The 13,449-nt window shown below is 46.1% G+C and overlaps 1 protein-coding gene across 1 annotated transcript in view; it reads left to right on the forward strand.

The window, feature by feature from the left end:
• Positions 1-13,449, forward strand: part of Fras1 (Fraser extracellular matrix complex subunit 1) — a 353,235-nt gene that overhangs the window by 160,959 nt on the left and 178,827 nt on the right. Inside the window, exons 18-19 of the mRNA XM_059274782.1 lie at positions 8,972-9,112; positions 12,869-13,012. Of these exons, the coding sequence (XP_059130765.1) occupies positions 8,972-9,112; positions 12,869-13,012 (285 nt within the window). The remainder of the gene's footprint in view (positions 1-8,971; positions 9,113-12,868; positions 13,013-13,449) is intronic.

Raw genomic sequence — 13,449 nt, forward strand, 5'->3', positions numbered from 1 at the left:
TCTCTGTGTAGCTTTGCGCCTCTCCTGGAACTCACTTGGTAGTCCAGGCTGGCCTCGAACTCACAGAGATCCGCCTGGCTCTGCCTCCCGAGTGCTGGGATTAAAGGCGTGCGCCACCACCGCCCGGCTGTGTATGTGATTTAACAAACACTGAACAAAGAAAACACTGCTTCTCAGGAGCGTTCGTCCCTTATTTATTCCTTACACAAGTGTTGACTGAATGTCCCTTTTGGGTGCCACATAATTCTAAACTGGAGAGATGTCCATGCCAATGAGTCAAGTCAAACCTCCTGTTCTTGTGCAAAGCACATTCCTGTGGGAGAAACAGAGACTGAATGAATGGATGGGTGACAGCAGTAACCAATTCTTTCCTACACTTTTGGGTGGTGGTCCGTGCTATGAGGTTCCTGGCTAGGAAGTGATTGAGAAATGGGCCGGGTGGCTCAGCAGCAGAAGGGTTCTGAAGAGGTGGAACTAACTGTCTCGGTGTGCGGGTCCTGTGATTTCGGCTTCCGCTCGACAGAGAGATGGACCGGTCAGAAGAATGTTCTGTTGTGCTTCTTTGTCCCATAGTCTCTGTTTCCAAGTGTGCATAGAAAAGCTGGTGCAAAAGAGCCTCTGTTTCATCTAATTGTGAAAGATGTTTTGGAAGCATGTGTAGTGGTCAACCAAAACTGTGCGTTTGAATTAAATAATCACCATGCAGCATTAGGGAAAAGAAGGGTCCAGAGTTATCTCACACGTTCAACTGAGTTTTCACTAGCACTGCTAGATTGAAGTTTCTTAAGAAAGAAAGCAGGGAACAGAAGACATAATCCATGCCCGCCCTCCCCAATAAGACTAAACAAATCGCACATTAGTGTAAACCTCCCCCCAAGCAACATCACTAAAGCACCTCTCACTTTCGCATCTGTCTTTCCCACTGATCTCCCAGGCCTCTGTTGGTTAATCTGAGCAACCATGGGGCCTTGGAAGGAACAGCTAAGAGCTAAGGAGTGGTGATCCATGGGTTCCAGTAGAGGATGTGGGTTCTCAGAATTAAGTCCTTTTCTTCCAGTTGTGTGAATCTGTGTCCTTGTGTTGAGGTAGAGCCATACGGTTTAAGGCCAGCTCATCCAATTAACGATGCTGCGCAGCCGCTGTTAAGCAGCTTGCCCATGGAGATGAGGACAGGCTGTGAACATGGCCCAGGTGATTCGATTAGCCATGTAATTGCCCCAATTCCGTGGCAGATTAACAATGCATTCTTTCAGTCCCCACCAGGAGGATTAAGGTTGACACTGTTTTGAAGAAATTACAGATTTTATTTTTGCAATTGAACTTCTTTGTTTCCGTGCGGTCTCACTTGTTTCCGAGGAGATCCGTTTTGCAGGGTGCTTAGGGCGTGAGCCTCCCTGTCCTGCACTGGCTGACTGCTCTCTGTGCTCACGCTGGTAATGGAGTTTCCAGCCACGCCAGCTTTGCAAGCCTTCTTTGTCAGCCTCTAACTGAGCCCAGCTTCTCCGGGAAAGTCCTACCTACTACACAGAAAAACTGCACACAACTGAGTTTAGTCTAGTCTTATTTCTTAAAGATAAATTCACTCATTATTTTGGTTTATTAATTAATGTCCTTTAGGTGAAGAAATACAGCATTTTGTGTGTATTTTGATCTATTTTGTTGTCGCTAAGACTCACCAAGGGCCTCTAGGCAGAGTTTTAATTAAAGAAATAAATGGGCAGGAATCTGCCTGCACCACTCACGAATCTGTGCCTGTTTATGAAGTTGGAATCCCTTTACAGTAATTGAATAAAACATATGGAATCTATATTAAACAATTATCTTTAATATGGTCCCCAAGGTGCTGACAGAGCTGCACAAATACGTGCCTTCTGATAACGTTCAGTCCTGTTCACTCTCCCCTTCTGCCTTTTAGAGCCTGGGTGTGCCAGGCTTGGGGGTGGAAGATGAAAAGATAGAGACCGAGCCTTGGGGCAAGTCTACTCACACAGGAGGAACTGGCGTCTGGCAAGTATTTAGAAGCTCATTGTGTGTGCTGAAGTACAGGACGGCACAAGGGGAAGAGACGGCATGCACCTCTTGAGGAGAGGTGTGGTGAGGACAGATGTAAGAAAAGCTTTAAGATTAGTGGGTATCCATCAGGAGAAGATGGGAAAGGGCATTTGAGGGTAAGCAGACAGCAAGTGGTAAACCTGTAATGTCTAGAGGAGTGCAATAAGTCCTGTATTTCTACTGTGAGAGACCAAAGAGGGGAACCATGAGGGTGTCACTGGAGAGGAGCAGTGAGGATCTCACTGCACAGTGCTCTGTGACCTCACTGCACAGTGCTCTGTGACCTCACTGCACAGTGCTCTGTGCTTACCAAAGAGTCTGGAGTTAACACTATTGCTGGTCAGCCATTAAAAAAGGCCTGGTGTATGGCAAATAATTTGCTTACTTTTCACTGTATAAGTATTTTTTCTGCTGCTTTTGTGGCGGATAAATAGGGGATAAAGAGGGGTTGGCTATAAGACTGAGCCACCAGTCCTTGTCATGAATGATCTTGAAGGGCCTCACTAAGGGGTTCTGGGAGTGGACGTTCAGGAAGACTTGATAGAGACATAGGAAGTAAAGGCAGCAGAAGTAGAAGTCTGGGGTCTTCTGTGTTCATACATGAAAGCTGGAACATGGTGGGCAGTGGTGAGAGGGGCGATTCACAGCAGACATGGGGCAGGGGAGTTGCGTGGGAGTGGCAGTGAGTGAGGGACACAGTCCCCAGCCTCTGCCATGATTGACGTTGAACATAGCTAAAGTGGATAAGAAAACATTGCATGTCTCTCTCCAAGGGAATTGCGCTCTCCCCCTCCCCGTGTGTGTGTGTGTGTGTGTGTGTGTGTGTGTGTGTGTGTGTGTGTGTGTAAGAGGCAAGGGGAGCACAGGAGGACTATTGGAGGAGGAAGGAGTCCTGTAAGAGGGGAGGGGTGATAAGGGAGGCTAGTGGGAGGTGAATATGAACAAAATACAATGGTATATATGGTTAAAAATGCTGCAGTGAGGTCATTATTTTGAATGCCAACTACCTTTAAAAAAAAAAAAGAAAAGAAAAGAAGGAGTACGTTAATGATAAGAAAAGTTATTTTTAAAGAAAGCCATGGACAAGGAGTATTTGGAAAGGAGGGCTATGAGATCCCCAGGAAAGGCCATATGAAGATCTCCCGTCGGCAGTGGATTATTGGTGTGCACAAAGGCCAGCTCTGTCCTCATAAATTCTGGACTCAGCAGCCCAGAGGTCAGGAAAGCTGTGTGCAGGTCTACCAGAGTGAGAAGTGAGGGGGCAGAGGGGGAACGTGGGGAAGCTCCCATGTTTATGCAGAAAACCAAGAAAAAGGCTAAAGAAATGATCAGAGAGAATGACAAACTGAATTTGATGTCCACATTTCCATCTACTTGTCCGCCCTTCACACACCTCCTACCCACCTGTTTAGCCCGTACAGTGTCACTCATGGGGTGTAGAACAGGCTCAGAACAGGGTCGAGGACAGATGCACAGGAATCGGAGATGAAAAAGATTGACCTTCACCCTTGAAGTTAGGGCAGGGGTGGGGAACACATGGAGGACGATAAATCATATTAAATGGGGCTGGGGGTGAGAAGAAGGAAAAATGAAATTGATTTAAACTAACCTCATTTACATTTTCATCCTGCTTCAGAATCCCTATGGTACTCCTGGAGGATTTTGACATCTACATCATATTTTGACAGATGTCTACCTCAGTGTTTGCTTTTGACATGGACATCCAGGAACTCTTACATGATTTGAAAGCCCGGATGTAGGACCACTTTTTTCTATCATTAAAAAGTAGTCATATCCACATTCAAAGAGAGAGAGAGTCTAAATTGGATGTCTTCATCAGGCCCCTCCCCATGGAGATTGGGGAACCTTGCCGAAGAGAGGGAGGAAAGACTGTAGGAGTCAGAGGGATGGAGGACAGAGGAGAACGTGGTCCACTGAATCAGGGTTCATATGGGCTCACAGAGGCCACAGCAGTGAGCACAGGGCCTGCATGGGCCTGCATGGGTCTGCACCAGGTCCTCTGCATGTATGCAGAGTGTGTTAGCTTGGTGTTCTTGTGAGACTCCCAACAGTGGGAGCGGGTGTGTCTCTGACTCTTTTGCCTGCTCTTGGCACTCTTTTCCTCCTGTTGGGTTGCCTTTGTCCAGCTTTGGTGGGAAGGCTTTTGCCTTGTCTTGCTGTATCTTGTTTTGTCTTATTTGGTTGTTGTCTCTTGGAGGCCTGCACTTTTCTAATGGGAGATGGAGGGGAGTGGACCTAGGGGGGGCGGGGAAGGTGTGGGGATGGGGCCGGGAGGAGTAGAACTGTGGTCTGGGTGTATCATGTGAGAGAAGAATTTATTTTCAATTTTAAAAAGTGAAATAATACATTAATTAAAAACTAAAAACGGAGAGAGAGAGAGAGAGAGAGAGAGAGAGAGAGAGATCAATTTAAGACCAAAGCAGCAAGCAGGATCAGCAGGAACAGCTGTGTTCTCTGATGTAACTGCCACTGTCAAGCTGGCTGGACTTTATAGCCAGCTAAGGACTCCCTTAGTGCTGGGTCTTTTGGGGTTTATGCAGTTCCCTTATACCTTTTCAGAAATATACTTAGCCAACAACTGGAAAGCAGGCCTCTAAAAATGTTGTATTAGTGGAAGAATTATTCATAGAACTTTCAAATGCCTTCCAGATAGGCCCAGCGATGGGGTAAGTCTTCCTTGAAGGAACTGAGACTTTGGACAGAATTCCTGCAAGGAAATAGTTCCCGCAGAATGATCACTCCTAATAAAAGTCACTGGAGTAATGTAGGCATTTTCCCAAACCAGCACAAAATTGAAGTTTCATGAGATCGTTTTTTTAAAGATCTAAATGCATTTGCTCATATAAAGGATTCCAGAGATGAAGAGTCAGAGAGTCTACATGCAACACTTGCCTCCTTCCTGTGACCTGTGGTGATCAGGGGCTGTCTATTTAAAACCTACTGGGTGATAAACGGTCTTTCTCTCGAACTTCTGAGCCTGCCAACCTTCCACCTTGCATGTCTTTTTTGCTTTCCTGTTTTGAATAAAATAATAACCTCTACTCACAGTAAGCCAGGCTGCCACATTGACTTTGTGACCAAATAGAATCAAGTAACTCACGTTTATGCTCATAATGCCTTAACTTACTTTGCCCAGTTTTCAATTTCACAGCGATACATTCTGATTCCTATTTATTAAGGCTGTATAACAGGAAGACCTGGGGATTCTAATGGTCTTAAAAAAATGTAATGTAAGCATATCAGTGCTATCATAGGTATATTTATTTAGGCCTATAGAAAACACTGCTGTTTCAGATTGCTTCTCCAGTCATCCTGGGGAAAGAAAAAGCTTTGTGTTGACAATATGATTTAGCTGGGTGTTTCAAAATATTGCCACCTGATGTTCCAATACTCTCTGTTTCATTTTGTGCTTAGAGACGTAAGTGTGTGTGTGTGTGTGTGTGTGTGCTGCGAGAGTGCAAATATGCACACACCATATACTCATGTTAGGAGTGTACACCTATGTGTGAATACTCCCAGATCAGAGGAGGATGTTGGGCATCATGAACATGCTTTGCCTTCTTTCTTTGAGACAGGATCTCTTACTGAGCCTAGAGCTAGGCTGGTGACTTCCCACCCCAGTATACCTTCTGTTTCCAGTCCCTAAAGCACTGGGGTTGCAGGTGCATAGGGATTATGACCATCATCCTTTAAAGGTTTGCTGGGGATTAGAACTCAGGTTCTTGTGTTTGCATAGTAAGTGTTCTTACCTGTTGAGCTGTCATGCCGATCCCAAGATGCCTCCTTTTATTTGCTTAAACTTTAGTTTACTAACCCCCCGCCCCCATTGAGGATGCTGAAAATACTTTGGAATGAATTTCTGTTGTCTATACTACCATACTTGAGCCACTGACAAAGCAATGGGAAGATGGTATTTATCAAGCCAGGACATGGCCCCGTGAGACTAGGCACTGGCCATTACTTGGTAGCAGGGACCTGGGACCTCTGGCACAGCTGTCTAAGCTTTAGGTGCTGGGTGATAGGCGAGACAAGATGTTAGGGTGAAGATCAACAATCAGACATCAGCCAATGAGAGAGAGTAGTCTAATACTTTAACAGTCTATCCTTCAGGACCTGGCTATCCTCACTGAATAGCAGTTTCTTGTGCTGTAAAGATGATTTGTTCCATTATTTTAGGGGTTGATAGAATCAGATATCTTGATGGTGCAAAATTACACATGGTTCTGCCAAGTCTGCAGGACTTGTAAATCTTCAGGGTGTCTGATAGAGGAGACAAGAGAGACAGAGATGAGCATTTCTACAGTCTGGAGAGTCTTGTCTATTTGACAGAGACTGGGGTCATCTGGATGGGCAGGATCCTGATCTGGGCCCTCTTCAGCACAAGTGTGAATTAATGGAAGAACTTGTAGAGGAGGTGTTGGAGGCTTGGGTTTTGGTTAGTTGGCCTATGAAACACACACTCCCAAGCTAATCGCTTACAGTCTTCAGAAGTATAGCCCTGGGAGGGTAGTTTCTGCAGAATAAGAATTTTTCCAGGTGTCAAAGAATCAGAAATAGAGAAAATAAAAACACATAATTAATACTCTCAGCAGCAGTGGGAGACACGGTGCAGCCTGGGAGTTCTACCTGTGGGCCTTTACTCAGGCGTGGCTGGGATTGCTACTTAACAGTACAGAAGCTAATTGCAGGATGAGTCAGTATGAAGCATTGGGTTCGTTTAGAAAGAGATAGTGTGTGCTTAGATTTTGGCATGGGCAGAGAGGGAGGGAGGGGGGAGGGACAGGGACAGGGGGGGAGGGAAGAGGCATCCAAGTTTTAAAACTAGCTCGATATATGATTATGTCGCTTTTGAAGTTACTTCTCTCAAAGGGCATAATTTACAACCAGGTTCAAAGATTAAGCAGTCTAAAACTTAAGGAAAAATAAGTATGAGCTGGTTTGCTTTTGCAAATGAAATCCCAACGTGGTTTTCTGGGTGCGTAGTGTAAGCTTGGGGATGAGAAAGGAATGAAGGAAAAGGTTAAACTCAAAGGTCTCACACGTTGCAGCCTTACACATAGTTTATCTGCTGTTTAACTTTTGACTGAGATATCTCTCAAAACAGAGATTACTGTCTATACAGGCAACTTTCTCAAGTGATGGTTTTTCTCCTTTCTTCTTTTTTTTTTTTTCTGGTTTTTCGAGACAGGGTTTCTCTGTGTAGCTTTGCGCCTTTCCTGGAACTCACTCTGTAGCCCAGGCAGGCCTCGAACTCACAGAGATCCACCTGCCTCTGCCTCCCAAGTGCTGGGATTAAAGGCGTGCGCCACCACCGCCCAGCTCTCCTTTTTTAAAGCCAGTTTTCAAAAAACAAATTCATCCCTGAGGTTCTCTGTCTGTGGGTATGGCTCCATGAAATTCCACCCCCTCCATTAACATGTCTATTGGTGGTCTAGTTAAGGTCTTACTTAAGCAACCGTGTTGTCCAGGTATCACCTGTGAAGCTTCCCTGTCATTTCTAGGAGCCACAATCTCACAGCAGATTTCCTGGTCCTCTGGCTCTTAAAATCCTCCTGTCCCCTTTCTGAAATGTCCCCTGAGCCTTTGGTGCAGGAGCTGTGTTGTAGATGTATCCCCTATGAACTGGTTTTCTCTGCAGTTTTGACCAGTGTGGTTTTCTGAATTGCTCACCATCTGTTGCCCAGAGCAGCTTCTTTGACGAGGGTTGAGAGCTACACTTCTCTGGGGGGCAGGAGGATAAATATTTAGAATGCAGTTAAGTATTACATTGATGTAGTGAGGTGGCAGCAGTGGGTTCTGCTGGAACATTCCTCACCTCACTGGCCCTGGGTAGGTTTCCAGTATGAGGCATGATTTCTCTCCTGCTGAGTGAGCCTGAAGTCTAGTCGGACAGCTGTTGGTTACCACAAAGATGCGTGTGCCATTATTACACCCTTAGGGATTTCTTGTCATGATGGTCACTGTTGTTGCTCATAATCATCACAGTGGAGTAGGACTATTGATGGCTTCTCTCCCTTTGCAGCTTGCATAGCACCTTCTAGAATTATGAAAGCTATTCCTTGGGGAGGAGGCTTCCGGGGACCCTTAAAGGTCTGGTGAATGCCCGCTGAGGTGTTCTTTCTCTTTGTTCCTGTGACACCTCTAGAATCTTGTAACATTGTGCTTACTGTTCATAATTACAGCCGAGGTTTATGAAGGCCATACCGTGTATCTAGAGATTGGACATGCATCTGTCCCATTGCAACGTCGAATCCCTGCTTTATAGAGGAGGGAGCAAGAGTCTCAGATGTTTCCGAGTTAGCCGAGGTCACAGAGCTGCAGAGCAGTGCTCACTCTCGATGCTAGACTTTGCCTTCATCCCACCCAAGCATGTCCTCTAGCTTTTGTTGTGACTGACTTTGTATTGCTCCAGTGCTGATGAACTCTTTCCATCCTGTGTACACTCAGGCTCCACCTTAGAATGGGCATTGTGTGAGCAAAGCACCCCCCATCTCACACACACACACACACACACACACACACACACACAGAGACACACACACCACACACACACACACACACAAACACACACACACACACCCTCTCTCTTTACTTCAGTCTTTGGAGCAGCCTGGTTTCCAGAGTGACAGGTGTCAGGGATAGGAGAACTGTTCATGGTTTCTGATTCTCTATTTGACATCCTCCAGCATGGGGAGAAAGTGTATGACTCTAAGAGCTGTTTGTCTGGTGGCTTTTGTACCTGACTTTGTAGGATAATGCCTTTAGAGAAAAGTATATGTAGTGTACCCTGGTATTGGAAGTCCAAGTGAGTAGACAGAGTGAGTAGACAGACCCCAGTGGGGCAACTGCTGTCCTCATGTGGAGCCGTCCTAATCAGTTCCTCTGCTCTTCTCCTCAGCTTGCCACCCCTCCTGCCTCCTTTGTGCAGGGAAGCACCCTCACAGCTGCACGGACTGCAGGCCTGCCCATGTGCTACTGGCTGGGCGCTGCCTCTCCCAGTGTCCAGAGACCCACTTTAACCTGGAAGGTACCTGTACAGGTGAGTGTGTGGCCTGCTGGGACAGAGTTCCTCTTCTCACATCTGCTCTTCCCAGTACAACCAGACATTTGATGAAAGACTTCATCCTACCAAACTCCTGTTCTCACATTGGACACTGTAAAGGGGTAGTGTGAAGAGAACAGGGGGATTAATCTTCCCACGAGGAAGCATGGTGAGTGTGAAAATGATAAACAGCTTTGTCCTGTAGACTGTAATACTTTAATAAACTCACTCGGTGCTAGGTTTCTCTTGTCTGGGAGACAATCACACCAAGAGAACTTCTCTGCTAGAGTAAATAAAACATTGACATTGTGCAAGAGCCAGAGTTTAGCTCAGCATAACTCTTGGTTACTTTGCCTCTATTTAAAGCTTAAGGCTTATTATTATTATTTTTTTTGTAGTTATCTCAGGAGTCGGTGTACCAGATCTGAAAGTTCAGAATAAAAAAGAAAAGAGGGCTTTGAGGGCAGAAATCGCACAACTCAAAAGCTCTTTGTGCTATCTATCTTCTATGTCTGGTGTCCAGTAACTGAGAACACATTAGAGATGTGCCTTTTTATATTATCTCCAAATAATTAAGTTATAAGTAAATCCCCATGTTATGAAAAATCATAGTGAGCACTGTGTGTATTTACCTAATTTTTTGTCATCCCGTTCTGCACACCCTGCTGTTTTTAAACCCCCGTTACTTTTCCTCAGAAGAGCAGGAAGGGTTTGAGATGTGGGACTGAGACAGACTCGTTCAGGAGCCCTTTCACGTTCTCTCAGTGAGGCTCTGCTCTGGTTACCTATTGCCACCCAAAAGTAATGGCTCAAAACAACTCCAAGTTAGTTGCACGTAAACAACGTATTGCTATCTTTTGCAGTCCCTGGGACCCATAGGCTTAGCTTGGAAGCTCTCCCTTAGGACGCTTTAGGCAAGTTTAGATATATCAGTAAGTTAGGTAGGTCAAGAATCCCTCCCGCCCCCGTTTTATGAGGCCAGTTCTTGTACTCACTGAACTTCCTCACAATAGGGCAGTCTCAGTTAGTTAGCCTTCCTCCAAGCCAGCTGTCTTTCCTTGAAGAGAATATTCCAAGAGACCTCAACAGAAGCTACTAAGCGGGAGCTTCTTGGGGCCTCTCCTCGGGAGCCTCACTGCCCCTTCTTTGCTGTTTAAAGCAAGGCAGCTTAGTTTGAGGGGTGAGGTCACAGAAGTAGCATGGCTGAGGGATGGGGACTTGGAGACCAGCTTCGGAAGTGTGTGTTATAGAGGGCCAGGCACAAAGTACCGTTAAGGACGTTTTCCCGCCTTTCTTCCCTTGGCGACCGCAGGAAAAAAGCAAAAGAGAAATGAGGTATTTATTTCCTTCTTTGATGTGCCTCCCCAGTTTAAGAGCATCTCTGTATTCCATAACAGGGATTGCTGAAATTACGAGTTCAGATTAGTAAAGCGTTTTATTGGAATTGGCAAAATAGTAAAACTTAAGTCCCCTAGGGTGGTGCTGTTTATTCTTATACCTGCAGGGTGGGAAAGACAAACACATTCTCTCAGGAGTCTAGTTTGCTTCCAAAAATAGACATTTGAGGCTAACTGATAGGCAGAAAAGCTTGTTGTGATGAAATCATTGCCCGAGTATTTCTGGAATCAGAAAATGTCTAGTAGACTTATGAAATATTTTAAACTATTTTGTCTTATGTGTATAAGTGTTTTGCCTGCATGTGTATCTGTGTACTAAGTGCTTGCTTGGTGCCCAGAAGAGGGTATCAGATCCCCTGGAACTGGAGTAACAGACACCAGTGAACTGCCATGTGGGTGCTGGGAATCAAACCCAGGACCTCTGAAAGAGAAGCCAGTGCGCTTAACCACTGAGCTATCTCTTCATCCCCGTGAAATATTAAAATAAACAAATAAATAAATGAGCATATATTAGATTCTTCTGGCCTAAACTCCAAAGAGCAAATGTAGTGTGAACTTGATATAGATGACTGGATATCCGTGTTATTTTTATTCTGCAATTTTCTTGTTTCCCCCAATACCTTCCTAATCTCTGGGCCCTGGGCAACTCTACTTTAAAGTACCCATCAGCTCTGCAGGGTAACAGCTTGCTTTGTCTTTACTGTGCCTTTGAAGACATCCTCTAACTTGAGAATCCATTATCCAGGCCCCCGTGGTTCCCGTGTGTAAACCATTTGAGTGTGTAAACCATTTGAAGGCGAGCTCCTGTTGCTCCACATCTTCCCTGTCAGAGGATGGATGGTCTCACCAGAAGCAGGGCACACAGGTCACTGTAGACATTCTAGAAAGTGGGAAGACCCGAGTGGTAGAATTATCCTTGGAATGCCAGCATCTTCTGGACGGTTCTCAAACAGAGTCTCGGGAATGCGGACTGATCTAGTGCCTTCTAATCAGCAGTGTGTTTTCTTGTCCCCACCCTCTTTTGAAAAAATATCTTACCTCCTCCTGGCCTCTTGCCAGAAGGGAGAGGCGTTTGATTTGAGTTGCAGCCTGCTTCTTGGCTCCCTCCAGCCCCAGGAGGAGGAGTGTGTTGGTGTTAGCAAGCTCTCCACAGCACCTGCTCTCCGCCCCCACCCCTTGGCACCAGACAGGCTTAGATCTCTTCTTCCTGACTAGGAACCCAGATCTCCTGCCACTTGCCTGGGCAGCCTGGGCCGGTTGCAGCCATGACCTGCCCGGCTCCCTCCCTGTCTGTGTCTTTATTAGCTTCTCCTTTCAGAGGCTCACCTGGATTCTTACCCTGCTGCACCTCTTGTTAATTTGGTGGTTTTCTGAGGAAGACGTAACTTTGCCATAATTTTGTCTAAGGCTTTGAACTTCAGATGCAGCACACGATAACCTCCAGAAGGAAGATTGTTTTTCTGTTCTTTGTATTTAAATAAATATTACTGATTAAGCTGATAAAAAGGATCTAAGATGAGGCCTGAAGGTAGAGCCTGGCTAGTAACCCGCTCTGGTGGGAAGGCTCCGTGCCACGTGGTGTCTGGTCCCTTGTTGTCTGCCAGGAGTTTCTGAAAAGCAAAACTCCCCTTTCCTTTTTGCTCTCCTCTCTCTCTCTCTCTCTCTCTCTCTCTCTCTCTCTCTCTCTCTCTCTCTCTCTCTCTCTGTATATGTGTCTGTCTGTCTCTGTGTGTGCGTCTCTGTGTGTCTTTCTGTCTCTCTCTCTCTTTGTGTGTCTGTCTCTGTGTGTGTGTGTGTGTCTGTCTGTATGTGTGTGTGTCTCTGTGTGTGTGTCTGTCTCTCTCTCTTTGTGTGTGTGTGTATGTGTCTGTCTGTCTCTCTTTGTGTGTGTGTGTCTGTCTGTCTGTCTGTATCTGTGTGTGTCTCTGTGTGTGTGTCTGTCTCTCTCTCTTTGTGTGTGTGTATGTGTGTCTGCCTGTCTCTCTCTGTCTGTTTGTCTGTCTTCTCTGTCTCTCTGTCCCTCTCTGGTGTTTTGAAGTAGGAGATGCTTGCCAAGCCTGGATTTGAATCTCCTAGTCACATATATGAGGATGCCCCTCTGGAACGGGCGACCAATGATTCAGATTTTTATAGCTCTAGATCCCTGTTCTGTTTGTGGACAACATCCTCTCTTATTCCAGAAATGGCAGTTGTTGGGTCCAGTCTAGGGGTGTGGCAGGCATGCTCAGGAGTCTTCAGCAGACAGCCTTTGTGGGGTGCATTTGTGGGGTGCACGAAACAACGCGTGCCTGTGCATACCAAACCGTGTGCATACTGAGCTGCTGACTCTAGTCCTGCCTTTTGTCCCTCTGCCCAGCGTGCCACGCATCCTGCCGGCGGTGCCAGGGCCCTCTGGAGTCCGACTGCGTCTCCTGTCACCCCCACCTCACGCTCACCAGTGGGCGCTGTACGACCAGCTGCAAGGAGGAGCAGTTCCTGAACTTGGTTGGGTACTGTGCCGGTGAGTGATGCCTCTCTGGGTCCCGGGTTCTGGGGCAGCTGCGAGGGGCTTCATACCAGGCAAAAGGGTAGCGGTCCATGTGGCCCAGACTACAAGCACTTTTTTCCAGGAACTGATTTTAATATATTCCCTCAAACACTTGGTAAACGGGGATTCAAATGTAACCGTTTTTGTTTGCTTGCCTTCCTTCCTTCCTTCCTTCCTTCCTTCCTTCCTTCCTTCCTTCCTTCCTTCTTCCCTTCCTCTTTCTCTCCCCCCTCTCCTTCTTTCTTGTTTTGAAATAGGGTATCATTTAGCCCAGTGTATTAGTCACTTTTCTTATTGCTGTCATAAAATGCCAAAGTGACTTGATAAAGAAGGAGTATTTTGGCTCACAGTTTGAGGACACAGTCCGTCTGGAATGAGAAAGAAAGTCTGGTGCAGGAGCTTAAGATGGC

Source organism: Peromyscus eremicus, chromosome 10 (genome assembly GCF_949786415.1).
Source record: "Peromyscus eremicus chromosome 10, PerEre_H2_v1, whole genome shotgun sequence".
Lineage (NCBI taxonomy): Eukaryota > Metazoa > Chordata > Mammalia > Rodentia > Cricetidae > Peromyscus > Peromyscus eremicus.